This window comes from Zootoca vivipara, chromosome 15 (genome assembly GCF_965207765.1).
Source record: "Zootoca vivipara chromosome 15, rZooViv2.hap1.1, whole genome shotgun sequence".
In the NCBI taxonomy this organism is placed as follows: Eukaryota; Metazoa; Chordata; class Lepidosauria; order Squamata; family Lacertidae; genus Zootoca; species Zootoca vivipara.
Window position 1 is genome coordinate 20,372,940 of NC_142598.1, and position 21,604 is coordinate 20,394,543.

The 21,604-nt window shown below is 42.8% G+C and overlaps 1 protein-coding gene across 1 annotated transcript; it reads left to right on the top strand.

The window, feature by feature from the left end:
* Positions 1 to 3,130: 3,130 nt before the first annotated feature.
* On the top strand, positions 3,131 to 21,293 carry GSR (glutathione-disulfide reductase). Its single transcript, XM_035140701.3, has 13 exons — positions 3,131 to 3,640; positions 6,437 to 6,463; positions 8,342 to 8,430; positions 8,972 to 9,041; positions 10,212 to 10,359; positions 12,100 to 12,154; positions 13,030 to 13,129; positions 15,634 to 15,720; positions 17,337 to 17,498; positions 18,074 to 18,185; positions 19,528 to 19,659; positions 20,591 to 20,724; positions 20,979 to 21,293. Exons 1-13 carry the CDS (start codon positions 3,413 to 3,415, stop codon positions 21,126 to 21,128), a joined length of 1,494 nt encoding a protein of 497 aa, XP_034996592.2. The 5' UTR covers positions 3,131 to 3,412; the 3' UTR covers positions 21,129 to 21,293.
* Positions 21,294 to 21,604: the final 311 nt, after the last annotated feature.

Sequence of the window (21,604 nt, forward strand, 5' to 3'; positions counted from 1 at the left end):
ACGGGAGAAGACTTGTGTTTTTAAATGTGGTTCTGCCTCATAAGTGAATAAACTTTAAAACACCAAATGTTTGCTGGACAATATTTCATTTCACTTTTAATTTGCATACCACCTTTATACTACTACGCACAAGGCTGTTTACAAGCTGAAGAACCAACAAAATGGACAGCAAAGATCGCACACCTAATAACAATCTGATCCAATACAAAAAAAGTAATAATAAAAACATGATTTTAAAATAAACAGCTTATATCAAATAAAGCAATAGCAAATAATTCATTAGAATATTATTGTTGTTGTTGTTATTATTTATTGAATTTATATACTGCCCTATAGCCAGGGGTCTCAGGGTGGTTCACAGAATAGATATAAAGATATAAAACCACAAAATACATAATAAAAAGAAAAGAAAACCCAATAGCCCCCCACAGAATAGTAAGCAGTAAAATTAAACATCAGCAAATAATAATTAAACAGTTTGATTATACAACAAAGAAGTATAATCAATAAAAATAATGGCAAGTCACAATGCATAAAATACCACAAAACATACAAAACCATGTAAAAGGATCAACTTGACAAAAGAGGACATAGAAGTTATAGTATATCTATATCTATATCTATATCTATATCTATATCTATATCTATATCTATATCTATATCTATATCTATATCTCCCTGGTGACCTTTGGGGTCCTTTCCAATTCTTATTCTTTCCCGCTTTCTGTGTCTTGCAAAGAGGCCATTGCTAGGGCAGAGAAACCAGGTGTGAGACTTGCCCAGCATCCCCACCCATTCCCAAACTTTGTGCTGCAAAAGAATTGTTTTACTTGAGCTGCAGGGGGGGGGGGAGTACCCAGTGTCAGATGGGCGGGGTATTAACAACAACAACAAACCAGCAGCAGCAGCAGCAGCAGCAACAACAAAAGTCAACAACAAGAACAACATATAATCCCTATTTTCTAGGGAGAAACTGACCATGAAAATCAGAAACCAGGAAGAGAGGAGGAAAATTTACAACATACTTAAAAGAGAACATTGTAAACAACTAAAAACTTTGGCAGGATTTCAGTAACATTTGTAATGTACTAAAAAACCAAGGTAAAAATGGATTGAAAAAATAAGTGAAGCAGTTGAAAAAGTTTGAAAATGGTAACCATGGAAGGGTGGAGGGGAGTCAAAGGATCCAGGGAATCCTAAATGATGGATGATGATGGTTTGAATTTAAATTTGCAATGTATAATTCAATAAAAAAAGTTTTATATAAAAAAAGAAAAAGAAATGTTGCAGGCAGGGCCGGATTTAGGTTTGATGAGGCCCTAAGCTACTGAAGGTAATGAGGCCCTTTATATGTCCAGCTGTCCTTTGTCATTGTTTTTTGTGTTGAGTGGCGCTGTGGGCTAAACCACTGAGCCTAGGGCTTGCTGATCAGAAGGTCGGCGGTTCGAATCCCTGTGACGGGGTGAGCTCCCGTTGCTCGGTCCCAGCTCCTGCCAACCTAGCAGTTCGAAAGCATGTCAAAATGCAAGTAGATAAATAGGAACCGCTACAGCGGGAAGGTAAACGGCGTTTCCGTGTGCTGCTCTGGTTCGGCAGAAGTGGCTTTGTCATGCCGGCCACATGACCTGGAAGCTATACGCCGGCTCCCTCGGCCAATAATGCGAGATGAGCGCGCAACCCCAGAGTCGGTCACGACTGGACCTAATGGTCAGGGGTCCCTTTACCTTTACCTTTATATGCTATATGGTAATTTATGGACCTAATAGGTATCTAAAGCCATTTGCACATGTTGCCCTGCAACCAGTCCATGCAGAATGTAGCCACCCTATATGTAGAAATGAGCAAACCAGTGATATTTTAGGGAGCAGGCTGGCAGGCGGGGGCCCATGACTTAAGTCCTAGGAGCCTACAAAACACTGTTGCTGTACGCATGTAGTGGGGCCCGCCCTAAGCTATACAGTAGCTTGTTTAGCTTATCCAGGCATGTCCAACAGGTAGATCGTGGGGTTTCTCCTGGCAGATCTTTGGCCCCTCAGTTTTTTCTCCCCCCCCCAAAAGGGGCAGGGAGAACTGTGGCTTCCTAAAGAAAGCTCAACAACTTTGCTTTTCCGAAAAAACCTCAACAACTTTGGCTTCCTAAAAAAAAGATCAACTTCGGTCCATCCGACAATGGGTACTGTTGTGACGTGGGGTTCGTGATTTCAGCTCTCTTGACATAATATGCTGGAGATAGTTCTCTAGTAACACTTCTTAATTAAAGCAAACAAGACTGAGCTCTGAGGAGAGGAAAGCTACATTTATAGGGACAGGGGACTAGCTAGAAAGGGATACATTTTGGAGGGAACAATATCACAGTGCTGCCTTTTGGAGGAAACCAATAAGACAGAGGATCCAAATACAGCGGCTTAAATGAACCAATAGTAGATGTACCTTCTGAAACCAAGAGGCAGTTACTTTAGAAGGATACTGACAAGCTGGAACGTGTCCAGAGGAGGGCAACCAAAATGGTCAAAGGCCTGGAAACGATGCCTTATGAGGAACGGCTTAGGGAGCTGGGTATGTTTAGCCTGGAGAAGAGAAGGTTAAGGGGTGATATGATAGCCATGTTCAAATATATCAAAGGGTGTCATATAGAGGAGGGAGAAAGGTTGTTTTCTGCTGCTCCAGAGAAGCGGACACGGAGCAATGGATTCAAACTGGTGCAAGAAAGAAGATTCCACCTAAACATTAGGAAGAACTTCCTTACAGTAAGAGCTGTTTGACAGTGGAATTTGCTGCCAAGGAGTGTGGTGGAGTCTCCTCCTTTGGAGGTCTTCAAGCAGAGGCTTGACAGCCATATGTCAGGAATGCTTTGATGGTGTTTCCTGCTTGGCAGGGGGTTGGACTGGATGGCCCTTGTGGTCTCTTCCAACTCTAGGATTCTATGATTCTACCCCAATGCAAATACAGACAATAATAATACAGATACCTATAAAATCCATTGACTCAATACACAACAGGTAGATCAGGCATCCCCAAACTGCAGCCATCCAGATGTTTTGGCCTACAACTCCCATGATCCCTAGCTAACAGGACCAGTGGTCAGGGATGATGGGAATTGTAGTCCAAAACATCTGGAGGGCTGAAGTTTGGGGGTGCCTGAGGTAGATCACTGCCAGTGTGTGTTTTTTTTAATGCGAGTAGATCGCAGTCTATTAGGAGTTGGACGTCCCTAGTTTATGCGTAAATCCGGCAGCAGGGCCCGCTTTCTCCCGCAGGGGCTCCTTCCCTCCCCGAGGCGGCCTAACCGAGGCGCCGCGCCGCGTCTTGGCGCCCTCCAGCGCCGCTGCCTGGCCTGCCTTCCTCGGCGGCGCCGCCTGCCCTCCTTCTCTCGCCTCGCCTCGCCCGCTGCAGGGGCAGGACAAGAGGCGGGATGCGGTGGCCGCGCCCGCGTTCTCCCCTGGCCGTGGCTGCCTTCCTCCTTCCTGCCAGTCGCGCTGCAGCCGCCGCCATGGCCCAGCTCCGCGCCTCCTCCTCTTCCATGGCCTTCGACTACCTGGTGCTCGGAGGCGGCTCGGGCGGCCTGGCCAGCGCTCGGCGGGCGGCGGAGCTCGGCGCTCGGGTGGCCGTGGTGGAGAGAGGGCGGCTGGGCGGCACCTGCGTGAGTCCCGGAGCGGGAGGGGAGAGGCGGGTTAGAAAATTTGGCCTGGAGGAAACACGGGCGGCCTGGAAGTCTGGGCGGCCCTCTGGGGCTTATGGTGTAGTTGGGAGTCCTGCCTTGCAGGCGCAGCGGGTCGGACTAGATGACCCTGGGGGGGGAACTCTGTGATTCCGTGAAACGCAGTGCAAAGGAAGGTGGCGTGACCGCCTGTCCTGTATGATCTAGCTGAGATTCTTGCATTGAAGCGGGTTGGGCTAGATGACCCTTGGAGCCCCTTCCAGCTCTACAAGTCTATGTTTATATATGAAGCTGAATAGTGGTCCCTCAAGCTCAGTATTGTCAACAAGGACTGACGACGGGCTCTCCAGGGTCTCTCCCAGCCCCTGCCTGGGGATTGAACCTTGGGACCTCCCTATGTGCAAGTCAGATGCTCTAACCCTAGATGCATCTCTCAGGTGTTTATTGCCCTGCACCCCACGCTTAAGGATGACCAGGAGCACAGGAAAGTTGCAATAAGATTAATCTGTTTTCCGTTTTTTATTTCCTTGTGTGCGTGCTCACACATGCACACAGACAGACACACTGAACTTGGAAGGAAGAACAGAGGAAATGTGTGCATGCATTTGACAGAGAGAGAAGGCCACTGTGTGTTCTCTTTATGTCTAGTTCTTTAGGCAGAAATTATGGCTTAAATTTCAGGACGTTCCATACGCCACCCCTCCCCCCAAGTCCTGCCTCACCTAACAAAAATCCTGGCTACGCCTGTGCGACATGTCATTTATTATGGTAGTGGCTAAAAAGTCCTGGGAAAACCAAGATTTAAATCTCCCCCTCAGCTATGAAGCTCATGGGTGGACTTTGGACCAATCTCTGCCTCTCAGCCTAATCTACCTCACAGGGTTGTTGTGAGCATATAAAATGGCGAGAGAAGAGAGCCATGTATCTTTTTAAAACTTTGTTTTTATTAAATATTTTCTTGGGTTACAAAAGTACATACAGTGTATCTGCTTTCAGTTCACAGTCCTTTCTACAGATCAGTTTGATCTCGTTTTAGGAAAAACATGATATAAATGTAATTTTTAATCATGTGTTTGTTGCCATCCTTTCTGGGTTCTTGATTTGTGAGGGCCAGGTTACCCAGTTGCCCGTGGTGCAGGGTTTGTTGTTGTTTAGTCGTTTAGTCGTGTCCGACTCTTCGTGACCCCATGGACCATAGCACGCCAGGCACTCCTGTCTTGCACTGCCTCTCGCAGTTTGGTCAAACTCATGTTCGTAGCTTCGAGAACACTGTCCAACCATCTCGTCCTCTGTCGTCCCCTTCTCCTAGTGCCCTCAATCTTTCCCAACATCAGGGTCTTTTCCAAGGATTCTTCTCTTCTCATGAGGTGGCCAAAGTATTGGAGCCTCAGCTTCACGATCTGTCCTTCCAGGGAGCACTCAGGGCTGTTTTAATCTTCTTGTAATATTCCAAGTGTCACCCCCCCCCCCCAAGTTGGAACGAATGGCTGTAACCATTTAATTATATGGAAGCAGGGGCAGGGCCTGTCGGCTGACACCACAAAGCAGTGAGGTACTAAACTTGCTCTCTTCCTGTGAGGCCCTCTTCTGTTGAAAATCAAGTAATTGAGAATCATGTCTTGTTTCTTTCTGCAAAGCCCCCATTCTGAGTTCTGTTTCTTGGTCACATTAGAACGTGACTGAATGTAAGGAACCCATCATTGCACATCTGCTTCCGAGGAGCTTTCTACAGAATTTCAACAATGGAGGAGGCAACTGTTATATTTACTGTATATTCCTGCGTATAAGACTACAGTGGTACCTCTACTTACGAATAACTCTACTTACGAATGGAGCTCCGTCCGCCATCTTGGATGCGGTTTAGATAGGATTTTTTCTACTTACGATTTTTTTTCTCCCAATGCATTCCTATGGGATTCGACTTACAAATTTTTTCTACTTACAAATGTGCGTTTGGAACGCATTAAATTCGTAAGTAGAGGTACCACTGTACTTTTTAACCCAGGAAAAATCAAAAGTCGGGGGTCATCTTATACGCCGGGTCGTATTTCTTATATGGCGAGTATATCCCAAACTCTATATTTTAACTGGAAAAGTTGGGGGTCGTCTTATACGCCCAGTCGTCTTATACGCCGGAATATACAGTATAATTGTGATACCTTATATTTATTGTAGTTAAATGTTTATTTCTTAAATGTATGGGCAACATTGTAACCAAAGCTTTGGAAGCAATTACGGTAACTCACACAAAGACAGTAGTAACATGTAATACAAGACAACAATAAAATCCAAATCTAAAATAATTTTGTTAGTCAGCAATGCAATTCCATCTCATGCCGGAATCCAGTACTTCACATACATTATCTCAATCACCCTTACAAGTAAGGTAGGTCACTTATAATCTCCATATTTATTATATCCAGGTAAGGAAAACACTTCCTTCACACAGTCCATTGTTGAACTATGTATGAGATTTGCTACCTCAAGATGCCCACCAGCTTGTATGGTTTTCAGAGGGGATTTGACAAATTTATGGAGGATAAAGATAGCAATGCCTACCACTCATGTTGGGTGTATATTAGGGCAGTATGCCTCTGAACTACTGTAATAAATTAATAATAAAAAGCTATCCATAACAAATTATCTTTTAACCTAAAAAAATTCCTTCCAGTAGCACCTTAGAGACCAGCTAAGTTATCTTTTAACCTGTTTGTGCATGTTTGCTAAATACTTGCTTAGTAGCGTTGGTGCTTGACACTGTTTATTTTTCGTTTTCAGGTGAATGTTGGATGTGTTCCTAAAAAGGTAAAAACAAACCATTTAACGTGTCACTATTCATTTGTTCTATATATTTTTTTAAAAAAAATTGTGTGAAGTGAAAACTTAGCAGCAGTAACAGCTAGAAATGGTTTTAAAATACTGTATAATCAAACCTCGGTTCCCGAACGGCCCCGTTTTGAAACGTTTTGGCTCTCGGACACTGAAAACCTGGAAGTAAATGCTCCGATTTTCAAATGTTTTTCGGAAGCTGAACATCCGACACGGCTTCCGCTTGAGTGCAGGAAGCTCTTGCAACCAATCGGAAGCTGCACTTTGCCAAACGTTTTGGAAGCCGAACGGGCTTCCGGAACGGATTACGTTCAACAACCAAGGTTTGACTGTAGTAAACTTAGCATTCTTATTTTTCCATACAGTGGTACCTCTGGATACGTACCTGATCCGTTCTGGGGTGCCATTTGCACCCCGAAAAGTACGTATCCAGAGCGCTGATAAAGCGTATGTGCGAAGCGCCAATAGAGCACTTCTGCGCATGCACGGGCGGTGGAACCTGGAAGTAAATACTTCCGGGTCCGCCGAGTACTTAACTCGAAAGTACTCAACCCGCAGCGAACGCAACCCGAGGTATGACTGTACTGAGTCTCAGTTTGATTGCATTGAGGATAAAGCGTACGCTTCAAAGCAGAGATTTCAGTGCACAGTTCAACTTTTGCTGATACATACATATACATATACATATGCTGTACGTATATTATTTATTTAGTTTTTCAAATTAAAATTGTACAATCGCAAACACATAACATACAACATAAAGACAAGATTCCAAATAATAAACTAAATGCTATCAGATGGCTGGGTGGATGTTAGATGGCATGTAAAAGACAGCATGTGCCTTTCTACTTCACTGGTTGTCCTACCAATGGTGGGGGTCCCAGAGGCTTGAGGTCTGCTAGACTTAAGCCTTGTAGATTGCTCCAGGGACCCTTCCTTGGGGACTCCCCATCTATGTCAAGTGTGAGCTGTCGCAGCAAAACAAAACAAAAAGACAACTGTCTTTACACTCTTGGCCATTGTGAGCTGGTGTGGCTTCGTATACACCGGGGGAGCCATTGCTTCGCTTCTCCACTTTCTAATATAGGATTGCTGTTACTCCTGCTAAGTGCCTAATTTCCCAAGGCTCTTCTGGCTGTTCCGGTTCTGAGGGGTTGAGAAGCCAACCTCGCAATGTATGAAGCAAGCGCCCTTCATTGTTAGAAAGAAAACGTTACTGGTTTTTCTTTTGCCTTCTCCGTGAACAGGCTCAAATGTTAGCTTAGGAAATTGCTTTGGCGTATTTTGGTGGGAAGACAAAATCAAAATAGCTTAATGCAATGGTGCTCATTTGGGGGAAATAAAATGAAAAAGAAATATTTGGATCATAATCGTTTATTAGAAAATTGAAGGCTGGTGTATCCATCTGTTGCAGACAGTGGCTGCTTCCAAGTAGCCGCAGGGAGGCTGGCAAATGGAGTGTGCCCTTTGCCTAGAAGCCACTCTTTTGGGCAAAGCAAGTAGAGTTGTAAATGGCAGGTTGACTGAAGATACAGGTCTCCTGTCCCACTGCTTTTGGGGGTGAGTGAGAATCTTTCAGGCTATTCTTGTTTAAAAAGCTGGTAGTTACCAGGAGAGGAACTGCTTTAGAGAATGACTGAGTGAATTTAAAATTGAGTTTTTAAAGTATTTCACAGACTACAGTGCATGCCTAGTGGGTTACGTTTATCATGGTGGGTTGCAAGTTGTGTGGGCCTGATATGTCTAAACCGCTGTCCCAATGTAAAATCCTTTATGCATTTACGTGTTTGGTTTTTCATTTATTTTTAAATTAAACCCTGGATGTTCTCACTGCACCCTCCCCTCCCCAAACAGGTGATGTGGAACACTGCTGTCCACTCTGAATTCATCCATGATCATTCAGATTATGGTTTTGAAGTATCTGATGTGAAGTTTAACTGGCGGTAAGTCAGGTTAAAATTACTTTCTATGGAAATAAATGTGCACCATCAGACTAATGTGATGAGTGGGGTACAATCTACTAAGAGGTTCTGATATGCTTGCCCCATTGAATTGAGTGGAATATGTGTGAAATATTTGGAGCATCATTAATAGTAGCTGAATGTACCCCATTCATCAGATTTCCTCCAATCTACTAGGAGGTTTTTATATTCTTGTCCCATCGAAATGCATGGGCGATGCACAAGACTATCTTTTGACAGCACAGCAGCTCAGTCAATGGAGACAAAAGTTTGAAGCTATTTAAAAACTGGCTCATCTTCTGGTTTTATTATGTTGGCTTTATAAACAGTTGGCTACTGGCTTTATAAACAGTTCTGCCTATCCAATGTACCTGCATCTTGATTTTTTTGATGGTCTGTAAATTCCTGAAGCAAGCAATGAATGGGGATTTGAAAGGAGGGACAAGGTTGTTGTTTTCTGAGCCATAGTTTTGCTAGTGCAAGAGAGAGATAATTTTGTCACACAAAACTTATTTTATTACAGAGTAATTAAGGAAAAGCGTGATGCTTATGTGAAACGACTGAATGATATCTATCAAAATAATTTGAACAAGGTTTGTAAATGTTCCTGTTTTGCACCTCAACCAATCGTTAAGCCTCTTTCCTCCAGCTGCAAGCGATGAGTTTCAAAGTATAGAATCCAGAGGGCTCTGCTGGTTCATCAACTTACTCCAGACATCCCCAGACTTTGGCCCTCCAGATGTTTTGGACTACAATTCCCATCATCCCTGACCACTGGTCCTCTTAGCTAGGACTCATGGGAGTTGTAGGCCAAAACATCTGGAGGGCCGCAGTTGGGGGATGCCTGGCTTACTCCTTTGAGATAACCATCCTTCACTCCTGGAAATATTTTCCTTTAATTTCAGAGCACAGCACTTTTGTAAAATCTCTCTCACCAATCCTGAAATGCTTTAGGATTTGCAGCCCCACCTCTGGGAATGTCTTAGTCCTATCTACATTGCTAATATATGTTGATTTTATATCAATCTTTTCCCCCTATCTGTCATAGGTTCTTTAAGTAACCCTGGGAAGTATAGTTTGTATGCTGAGAGTACAAATAATTATCTATTTGAGATCCTAATTCCCCTATAGAAGTTTGGAGAGAGGATGTAATGAATTTAGGTCTGTCATGCCCTTAATTCTACCTGCTCTTTCAATTTAGAAGTTTCTCTGAATTTATGACAAAGTTTATAGAAGAGATTTAGATAACCCAGACTTGTTCAACTATTTAAATTCATGAGAGAATCAACAGATAAGAGATATTGGCTCACCATCCAGGTAGCACTATGACAACATAGGTAAAGGTAAAGGGACCCCTGACCATTAGGTCCAGTTGCGGATGACTCTGGCGTTGCGGCGCTCATCTCACTTTACTGGCCGAGGGAGCCGGCATACAGCGTCCGGGTCATGTGGCCAGCATGACTAAGCCGCTTCTGGTGAACCAGAGCAGCGCACGGAAATGCCGTTTACCTTCCCGCTGGAGTGGTACCTATTTATCTACTTGCACTTGGATGTGCTTTTGAACTGCTAGGTTGGCAGGAGCAGGGACCGAGCAACAGGAGTGTACCCCGCTGCAGGGATTCAAACCGCTGACCTGATCGGCAAGCCCTAGGCTCTGTGGTTTAACCCACATAGGGAATAGCTAAAATGTCTTGTGAAATTCTTTATCTGGTCTTTGAATTGACGTATAGATTGACAGCTCATTTTCAACTTAATTTCATTAGTCTTATGTAGAAACTATCCGTGGTGATGCTTCGTTCACACCTGATGGCAATTGCACGATTGAAGTGGATGGTAAAAAATACACAGCACCCCATATCCTGATTGCAACTGGTGGGCAGCCTTCAGTCCCCAGTGAAAGTGAGGTACCGGGTAAGTCATTTACATGCCACATTTTTTGCAATCATAGCTGTTTCTCAAAGCACTTCAACTGTCTAAGCACAGTACAGTCATACCTCAGTTTAAGTACGCTTCGGTTTGAGTACTTTCAGTTTAAGTACTCCGCAGGCCCATCTGGAACGGATTAATCCACTGACCATTACTTTCAATGGGAAAGTTCGCTTCCGGTTAAGTACGCTTCAGGTTAAGTACGGACTTCCAGAACCAATTACACAGGGGTCAGCAAACGTTTTCAGCAGGGGGCCGGTCCACTGTCCCTCAGACCTTGTGGGGGGCCGGACTATATTTTTTTGGGGGGAAATGAACAAATTCCTATGCCCCACAAATAACCCAGAGATGCATTTTAAATATAAGGACACATTCTACTCATGTAAAAACATGCTGATACCCGGACCATTTGTGGGTCGGATTTAGAAGGCGATTGGGCCGCATCCGGCCCCTGGGGCTTTGTTTGGGGAACCCCTGAATTATACTCAAACTTCAGGTTAAGTATGCTTCAGGTTGAGTACTCCGCAGACCCGTCTGGAACGGATTAATCCACTTTCCATTACTTTCAATGGGAAAGTTCGCTTCAGGTTAAGTACGCTTCAGGTTAAGTACAGACTTCCGGAACCAAATGTGTACTTAAACCGAGGTACCAGTGTATCCCAATAATAATGATACATAATGAAAATTATGATATCATTACAATGTAACGCTAAAAATTCAGTGGTTGAAAGTTCATTTAACATACACCAAAGTTTAAATGATCATATAGTTCAGAATTAGAAATATCCAGTAACTTCATATCCAAAAAGCTAATGACATCATCATCATTATTGCCTGTTACTAGGGCTGGATGATGTATCGATATATTGTCCGAAACAAAGTCCATATTGTGATATTGGTTTCATAATGTTTGACCTGGCAATATATTGTGACTCAAGTTATGTGTGTGCACGCATGAGCTATGCAAAAATCACAATGTGGGGAAAACTGTGATGTCTGCCAATGCCTCTACATAGCTCCATCCTTATTTCACAGATTGTGATATGTTGATATGTCATGATATTTTACAGGTGATAACCAGATATCACCCAGCCCTACTTGTTACCTTCCCCCCATTTCATTCTAAAAGGCAAGAATCTCATCAAGACCGAAGGCTTCTTAGATGGGTGGTGAGGTAAAGCCAATGGAAATAGCTCTCTTTGTCCTGTAATTAGGAAAGATCTAAAAAAGCTGAGATGACAGTTGAGCTTCTTGCTTCAAAAGATTAAGCAATAACCTTCTGTACTTTGTAACATTAATCCTTGGCAAACGCAGTTGCCCTCATTGCCTGTGCTGCTCGTTGTGTTTTGCTGATCTTTGGGGAATACATGCATTTTTCAGAAATGTTCCTCCTCTTCCCCTCTCCCTGTTAATTATTAAGGGTCATAAATGTACATGAATTAATTTTTGAAAAGTCCGGCAACCCCTGCCCCAAGGAACTTACAATTTCAGGATTGCTGCAGACGTAATTGTGGTAGTGTATTCGCCACATTTTTCAGATGTTTACCATCTTCGCCCCAGTTTAGGAGAAGCCTGTTTTTCCTGCTTGCGGTATTGAATTGCATTGTATGAAGCGGGTCTGCATTATTGAATGAGCTGTAAGAAAAGTTGAATATTTGCATAGCTAAGATCTATTTATACATAAGTGGACTTTGATATTCAGGGTAGTGTCTCATTGCTTTGCAGGGGCCAGTTTGGGAATTACTAGTGATGGTTTTTTTGACCTTGAAGAGCTGCCCAAGTAAGTTGCCAATCCAGGGTGAACCTGTTCTCAGTTTCCACATCATAATGGAGATTATTTGAGAAATGGAGCATGCTGCCTGTGGGTTACTGTGCGATAGGCGGGGTGAGGTGGGGCTCAAGTACATCCCTCAAATGTCTATACTGTAAATATCTAAGTGCAGGAAAAAGGCTAGCGAGTTCCCTCATAGTGCTGTATTTACTGTTGCAAGTTGCAGAATTGCTAAAGATGCCCCATATAGCACCTGAACAAAATAAAAATATTCCTTCCAGTAGCACCTTAAAGGACCCCTGACCATTAGGTCTAGTCATGACCAACTCTGGGGTTGCGGCGCTCATCTCGCTCCATTGGCCAAGGGAGCCGGCGTATACAGCTTCCAGGTTATGTGGCCAGCATGACAAAGCCTCCTTTGCTTGGTTGCTTGGTCCCAGCTCCTGCCAACCTAGCAGTTCGAAAGCATGTCAAAGTGCAAGTAGATAAATAGGTACCACTCTGGCGGGAAGGTAAATGGCGTTTCTGTGTGCTGCTCTGGTTTCGCCACAAGTGGCTTAGTCAAATCATGCTGACCACATAACCCGGAAAAACTCTGCGGACAAACGTCTGCTCCCTCGGCCAGTAAAGCGAGATGAGCGCCACAACCCCAGAGTCGTCCGCGACTAGACCCAATGGTCAGGGGTCCCTTTACCTTTTTAAATGGATGACTACATTTTGAGTAGCAGCTTCCATAGTTTTAACTGTGTGCTGAGTGAAGATCCTTACTGCCTCCGTACGAGGCACTCAGGCAAAGCATAGTTCAGGGTGCAGTAGAATATATTTCCAACAGGAACTTCGTAGAGTGTGTGTGTGATATGGCTGAAAACCCATTATTCTTTCAGGCGCAGTCTTGTGGTCGGTGCCGGATACATAGCTGTGGAGATAGCTGGCATTCTTTCAGCCCTGGGTTCCAAGACGTCCTTACTGATACGTTATGGTGAGGTAAGGCACACTCCCTTTTTCCTTGTCCTGACTGCTTTGCTCTATATTGGCTAATGCAATAAAAAGCAAGGCTGGGGTTCTGTTGTGCACGCTTTTAATTCCTTGGATTGATTTAGCTGGGCAAGGAAACACTCATCCGGCACGATGGACACACAGGAAGACTGTGCCCAGAACTCTGAGTAAAAAGCCATCTAAAAGTGAGTCAAAGGATGATTCATTCCAAGATGCCAGTGGTTTTCAACCAGTGTGCAGTGTGCTTGAATGGTAGTCAGGGGTGCCGTGGGCAACACTGGCCTCTGTCTCTCTTTCCTTCCCCCCCTCCTCTAGCACCCTCTCGCATCTCTGCCTCCAAAAGCTTGCCCAGCTGGTTGTTGCAGCAGCACTGGCTACAAGCTCCCTAGGCGAATGGTGCCTCTGGGGCTGGCCAGGGGGTGCCGCAGAAAAAATGTAGTTGGTCAAGGGAGCCGTGGACTCAAAAAGGTTGAAAACCTCTGCAAGAAGCTAGACTCTGATTTGCCAGCTGAGTGGAACCTCTCTAGCTTTTCTCCTCTCCCAAGGAGCTACTTTGGTTCTCCAAAGCTGCAAGCAAGACCCTTACTTAAATCCCTGGCAGCCGGCTGCATGCAAACCTTCTCTTGCCATTGCTATGAGACATCCAGGATCTGTCTGCTGCAAGACGTGGTATCTCTTAGCACTGGCTAATGGGACCCTGTTACTTGAGTTTTCTAGCTGTTGCTGTGTCCAGGCCACAGGTGCGGCCTCTGTAGTCCGCTAGCTAGGATGCACTTTCCCATTGCAGTCAGGCTGCCATGCTCTTCCGGTGTCCGTGCTGTGTAAAGTGGAGAGCTGCAAGTGCTTTTAATTCACAGTTGTCTTAGGGGATGAGGAAGAGGAATTCCCAATAATCCAGATCCAGGCCAGAAACCATCTTGGCTGTGAGTTCTGGAAGGCCTGCTCCCTGCCTTGCAGGCCTTTTCCCACCTGATCTGGAGCCCGGACTGACTCCAGCCACAAAAGCTAAGACTCTTGGGCTGGGGCATTATTTAGTATGTTTTGTTGAGGGGGGTTGTTGCTATCAGTATTGATTTTTGTATCTTTATTTTAGATCTTACTATGATTTATGTGGAAATTGTTTAATTTGATTGTATACAGGTGAAACTCTGAAAATTAGAATATTGTCGAAAAGTGCATTTATTTCAGTAATGAAACTTAAAAGGTGAAACCAATATATGAGATAGATGCATGACATGCAAAGCAAGATATGTCAAGCCTTTATTTGTTGTAATTGTAATTATTTGTTGTTAGGCGGGTCAATTATAAATGGACTGTAATTAATGAAATGTAATAGCAATGTTTATTTTTGTATTATTGTAACTATTTGTTTTATTACTGTGGAATTTCCAAAAGAAAGCATTTGTAAAAATAAAAATAAAAAATAGTAAGTTGCATTACTGAAATAAATGCACTTTTTGACAATATTCTAATTTTCCGAGTTTCACCTGTATTTTTGATGTTTTATTTATTGTTTATTACTACTTTCATTGTTCACAATTATGTAATTTTAGAATGTTGGAAGCCACCTTGAGCATGGTTTGAACTATGGAAAGGTGGCATACAAATATATATATAAGTGCATTATTTTAAGTTGGGGAAGAGGTTTTAACTGATATGGATGGATTGATCAATCAATTAATGTACCACACCCCTTCTCATTTCTTGTGAAATTGACCTGCATTGTAATCTGAAAAGCAGCAAACCTTTGCCCAGGTTCCTTCTGGGCAAAAGCCTGAGTGCAATAAAACAAGGAAAAAATAATGCTTAAGTGTTTATATAATGTTGCTGAATGTTCAATTCACATTATGTCTTCAATAATCTGTACAGTACAACACCTCTGTAAAGTAGGCCAGTGTTATTATCCACATGTTGAGGGTTTGGGGTGGAGAGGCTTAGAGAACTGTGGTTTTGTCAGTTGCCCTTGCTAGGTTTACAGCCTGGTGTTAGCCACTACTATTTATTAAATGTATTTATACAGTGGGACCTCGACTTACGAGCTATTTGACATCCGATGTTTTCGAGTTACGAGCGGAAAAAGTGGCCACGTGCCTACGATTTTTCCGACATCCGAACGGAAAACCTGTTTGCGGCTAGATGCAGTTTCCTCGACTTACGAGTTTCTAGATGCGGTTTTCTCGACTTACGGATTTTTCTGTTTCCAATGCATTCCCCTATGGGAAACTGTGTTTCCGATGGGAAACTCGACTTACGAAGTTTTCGACCTACGAGTGTGCATTCGGAACGGATTAAATTCGTAAGTCGAGGTCCCACTGTATATTGTTTTTCACGTGGACCTCAAAGCGGTTTACGGGAATTTCTTATAAAAATGCAGTGATATGGAAATTACAAGCATTCAGAAAAAGATGTAACTGCTAAACTTGCTCTCTTGAATGAGTTATGTGGATATGCTATGTGTCTGCACAGACTTATTTAATTTTCTTCCTGGGCAGGTGCTGAGAAACTTTGATTCATTGATCAGCTCAAACTGTACTCAGGAGCTGGAAAATGGTGGTGTAGAAGTCTGGAAACATTCCCAGGTATTATCTATGTACTGTATCATTTTCATCATCTCTGTGTGCCTATATTTAGGGGGGGTATTGTTTTATTATTTTCGTTTTAACTATTTACTTGTGTTTTTCCTTTGTATTTTATCTTGTGTAGCACCCTGAGATCCTGTGATGAAGGGCGGTGTATAAATCTAATTTAAAAATATAAAAAAATGTGCATTTTTATTGTTTTTGTGGGGCTGAATGATTCTATCTCCTATCGGGGCAAAGTATGCAGGGATGTTCCCATCTTGTCTTGCTGTTGTTTGTTTTAACGGATTAATACCTTTTATTAAGCACCAGTTTGAGGAACTGTGCTTTAATTTCTTCCATGAGTGGTATTATACTTAATGAGAGGAAGTAGGAAACATGTAACAAAATACTCCCCCACCCTCCTTTTTCTTCAACATTGCCCATGCTGCTTCTCTTATTGGTGTATTTATAGCTGCTTTTAATAGGGCTAGTAGCCCGATCATAGGTAGAAAAACAGAGCTCCTATTTATTGCACCTTGTCTGGTACATTTTGGGAAATCAAGGCTGAGTACCGATACCAGTCAGTCACACATTCCGTATGAAGAAAGGTTGAATTCTGCAGCTTGCATTAATTATATTATTTGAAGGTGGCATCTGTCTGTCTCGGGGGACAATGAAGAGCGCCTCCTGGGGTGAAATCAAATTGCTGGAGAATTGCAGCGCCTGCTGTGGCTGCAGAAACCAGAAACTCGTAACTGCTGCCTCTCGCATTGTTTCTGCTGCATTAGCAGCACCAAAGTGACTTCTCTGTGGCACAGGCCTGGGCTCCCTCCCCTAAAAACAAACTGGACACTGTTCATAAAACACATGGCCTTACATTTTAAATTTGATATAAAACTGGAAAAGGCCAACAACAATTAGGGCAGGTTTCGCACTTAACATTTTTTAAAAAAATCTATCTTGCATACTTTTTTCCATAGTACTTCTTTTGCATAATTTATTCTGCATGTTTGAAGCACAGGAGCAATGCATGACACTCCAACCTCATCCTCCGATCACTGGAAAACATAATTGGCCATTGCTGCGACTTCTCAAAGATTCCTGCAGCCCTTGTTGTTTTTCTTCAAATGAAATTAAGAGATCCCAAGGAAGCTGGTATCTGTGCTGGTGCAACATAATTGTGTTTTTCTCTACAGAATTGTGGCAGGCACGTAGCCATGGCTATAACTTGACATGTCAAATCTAATAAAGAGGTTTTAAAAAAAGATACTATAAGAAATTGTGAAATAAATACAGTACCTGTACTTACGCGCATCTCTGGTTACGTATCCTTCGGGATACGCATGCAGCAAACCCAGAAGTATTTTTCTGGGTTTCACCATGTGCGCATGCACAAAAGTGCTCTACCGTGCCACGCACGTGTGCAGAACAGGCACCTCCGGTTGCGAAAACCTCGGGATCTGACTGGAGCTCCAGAACGGATCCCATCCGCAACTAGAGGTACATCACTGTAGAACAAATTTGAAGCAGGCAATCGGGTTGAGCCCTAAAATCCACCTTCCTTGCAGCTATTCTTTATGGTCATTGTATGTACTATTTTGCTCTTTGTCCTCAAGTCTCCTGTTTCTCAACAGGTCAAGTCGGTCACAAAGTCACCTTCAGGACTGCTGTCGGTAAATGTAACATCCTCTCCTCCAAGTCAGAAACCTACCTTTAAAACTATTGAGGATGTTGATTGTCTGTTATGGGCCATTGGTAGAAAGCCAAACACAGAGGGGCTAAATCTTGACCAGCAGGTGAGCAGGAATTATTTTATTTCTTTCAGATAATGTGGGATTTTGATACATTACATATAGAATCTGGATTATATGATAGTTGGCATCGTGTTGTGGTTATGAGTGGAGCTGCAGTGTTTAGTCAGTTAAAAACTAATTTTGTTCAGCTAGAAAGCTGTTCTGATTAGAGTATTAAAAAGAATGAATAGAAATACGTATAAAAAGAGCAGACCACCATATTAAGTAACAATTCCTCCACCCACCAGCAAATATTTTATGCTAACCTACATTTTTTCATAGGATTATTGAGATAATACATGCAAAGCTCTGAACATAGTAAATGTCATTTAAATGTTATGGAAAAAATATCCCACATAGCTCCTGTCACTAAGCACGCAGCTCAGGCCTGACTCCTCTGAAATGGTTCCGTGTGTTTTGTGTGCTGAGGCTACGTGGGAATAAAAAGGCATCCCTTCCCTTAATTTTTCTGAAGAGTTACACAGCTTAGAAATAAAGAGATGAATCAGTGCTGTTTGTTTTGGATACTCTTTCCCCAGAATGTCATGTTTGACTTAAACTATCCTTTCCATTTTTAGAATATTAAGGTAGATTCTATGGGTCATATTATTGTTGATGAGCTCCAAAATACCAGCAGAAAGGGGATCTACGCTGTTGGAGATGTATGTGGGAAAGCTCTTCTTACACCAGGTAACATTAGTATGCTAATTTGCTCAAAAGGCTTCTATAATGTTATGGGGAAACCTGGGCACACTGCACCAAAAATAGCGTGGGAGAGGAGAACAGGAAGGAAGATGGGGAAGTAATCAAGTGGTTGCCTGGGGATCTTTTTCTGCTCATCAACTTCTCTGGGTGCTATACAAAATACTACCGCCTTTTGATTGTAGTAAATCTACTGCATCAATAAGGTCTGGGTGTGACCTCTTAGCATCTCCCTTATCTCTGATTTCTGAAACACTAGCAGAAAATTAAAGAATTGTGTGACAATGTGACTTGTTAGAAGTCTATCAGGTTTGCCTTTAGATCTGCCACACTAAGTAAACAATACATAAGCTTTTTAGTTCCCCGTCATATGGAGAATAATTGATGCAAATTCTGGAGATGAGATGAAGTTCTAGGCCAGGAACAGGGAACCTTTGTTGTTGGGACTCCAGCTCCCATCAGCCCTAGCCAGCATGGACAATGGTACTTGTAGTTCCGCAATGTCTGGAGGACCAAGTGTTCCCAATCCCTGGCAAATTTAAAACTCACAGATGTTGTTGGGACTCCAGCTCCCATCGGCCCTAGCCAGCATGGACAATGGTACTTGTAGTTCCGCAATGTCTGGAGGACCAAGTGTTCCCAATCCCTGGCAAATTAAAAACTCACAAATCACTGGGTCTGGTTGTTCAGGCATATCAACAAGTTCTTCAGGCGTAACAAGCATGGGGAATAGGGGTGATCAAGGAGACCTTTTGTTAAAGTTCTTCAACGAAGGCTCTTGAGTAGACATGGCAATTGTGGGATAAGGCAAGATGCCCTCTTACGGATCAGTAACTGGTTAAAAATCAGGAAGCAAAGAGTAGAAATAAATGGGCAGTGCAATGGAGATGTAAATACATGCAGCTCCCTTTTTACACGTGTTTAGTACATGTGTGACTGTGTATACGTGCATTGTGCTGAACCCAGAACTGACCTGGAAACGTAATAAAGACATCACTAATAGGGTGGGGACAGAAAGGGGTATTTGCAGGCTTTTTCAATGGGTTTCAATTATATGTGATTTCACCAACATTCGCAGTGCCTCGGGACGTAACCCCTGCGTAAATTGGGGGCTGCCTATACTTCCCCCATGCAGCTGCATCCACTGGATCACTTCATATGTAAGCATACCTGCACTGGGGCAGATACCACATTTTAGCATGACTACCCTACGCCATGTAAATTGGGGGGGGGGGGCGCCTGTACTGCATGCATCCGTTGGAGGAGAGTGGCAATGGACACAGTTGCCTGCTACTATGCCAGCTGACATGCCTAAATTTCATTCTTACAGTTGCAATAGCTGCTGGAAGGAAACTGGCACACAGGATTTTTGACAGGAAAGAAGATTCTAAACTTGACTACACCAACATTCCTACTGTGGTCTTCAGTCACCCACCTATTGGAACAGTGGGACTAACAGAAGGTAGGATCTTAGGCCTTGTTGTCTTGCTTGTTCCTATGGCTCAGTGAGCAAAAGAAATGGCGCTGTAACCTTAAGCATTTGTGACATGCAATACCATTCTATCCTTTGCTCTAGGACATTTTCTGCCAGTGGCTTGGCAAGGCTATATAAAGAACAAAAGGTTGTGCCTACATTAACACATTGCAGATGCTAAGTAGAATTTAGAAACTGGCTGTAGAATTGTATGCTTCATCCCCCTGATCCTCCTGAACCTCAGTGCAGAAGACATTTTCTTAATTTGTTCAAAGCATAAAAAACAAAATTAGTATGTAAAATTGGGACTGTTAAACATGAAAGGTTTAAGAGTTGCAAAATTGGCAGCCAAGGCCCTCTAAACCAGAATGGGGAACCTGAGGCCTTTCAGATATTGCATGGCCAGTGGTTAGGGATTGTGGGAGCTGTTTGATTACAGGAGGGGGTCACCAATCTTTTTTGGGGCCAGTGGGCATGCCCTGCACACGGAGGAGGGGTGGAACCTGCACCAGCCGCTGCATACTGTATTTGCTTACAGAGAGATGCTATTTGCAGATCTCATCTGTTCAGAACTGGAGGTGTGTCCATCTTGACTTCTACTGAAATGTGGGCATGCTTGAGGTAGTTTCAATGTAGGAGATGCCAGCCAAGTGTGAATGGCAACTGAGTAGAAAAGTGTGTTGTGAAACACACACCCAGACTACAACAGCTGGAGGGCTGCAGTTTCCCCATTCTTGCTTTGTAACATCTGTGTTTAGACACGTCGAACACTTTCAAAAAATTTAGTATAGCAATTCCGACACGTCTAGCCTCCCTTTTGGCCTTTAAAGCAAGGCAATTATTGCTGTGCTTTGTGGTTCCTTTTCCTTAGCTATGTAGGCTATATGCTTATTTTTGTCTTACTGTTTGTCTGTTTCAGCGGAAGCTAGAACTACATATGGAAGTGAGAATGTGAAAACCTATACAACTTCTTTTTTCCCAATGTATCATGCTGTAACTAAAAGGAAAACAAAGTGTGTAATGAAACTGGTGTGTGCAACTAAACAGGAGAAGGTGAGCAATACGGGGAAGAATAAAGATTCTGTGAGCAACTAGTCTGTTTATACTTATTTAGACACCACACATGGCTCTACTTTGTGCAGAACTAGCAAATGGAGCAATATTGGAGAAGGAGAACACTGTAAATATAAGCCTATTTTTATTGATGGAGAAAGCTGGTTTGGGGAGTCAATGAGATGTCTTGAGTATTAAAGCACCAATACAAAACCAAAGCCTTAATTACATGTTATTTGTTGTTTGTTTTTAAGGTGGTAGGCCTTCATATGCAAGGATTGGGATGTGATGAAATGCTTCAAGGCTTTGCTGTGGCTGTCAAAATGGGAGCAACAAAAGCAGATTTTGACCAGACAGTGGCCATCCACCCAACATCTTCTGAAGAACTTGTTACACTTCGTTGATTTTTTTTATAAGGTGCCTAGATGTAATCTTCACAGAATCATGTTCTCCCCTCTAATTCAATACAAGATTAATTTGTCTTTTCTTACTGCAACTGAACTGTAAATGAAATCTGCAGCACTGGGATAATAATACTCAAAGAATAAAGTTGCCTTAAATCATCTTAACATTGTGGGATGGAATTGTCATTCAATTCTTACAGAAGCTTTTAAAGTGATTATTTTGGAGTAAACCAAGTTGTGGTGGCAGAGTAAATATTAGGAGAAATTACAACTTGCAGAAGAACTAAGTTTATAAAAGGTACCAACTATAAGGAAAAATAGGCAGCGTGTTCACCCACATTTTGTTAAGGTAATCTGGAATATGAATTTGAGCTAATATAATTTTACATAAACAGAACAAATTAACATTTTACTTCATTATGAGGGATATAACCACCGTCTTATGCAGCATATCAAAATGTGAGTTCTAAATATTT

Bases quoted from the DNA above. Each gene is read 5' to 3' on its own strand.
- GSR (XM_035140701.3), top strand. From the start codon at position 3,413: ATGCGGTGGCCGCGCCCGCGTTCTCCCCTGGCCGTGGCTGCCTTCCTC. The intron at 3,641-6,436 runs GTGAGTCCCGGA...TTTCGTTTTCAG, and splicing joins GGCGGCTGGGCGGCACCTGC to GTGAATGTTGGATGTGTTCC. The intron at 17,499-18,073 runs GTGAGCAGGAAT...TTCCATTTTTAG, and splicing joins GGCTAAATCTTGACCAGCAG to AATATTAAGGTAGATTCTAT.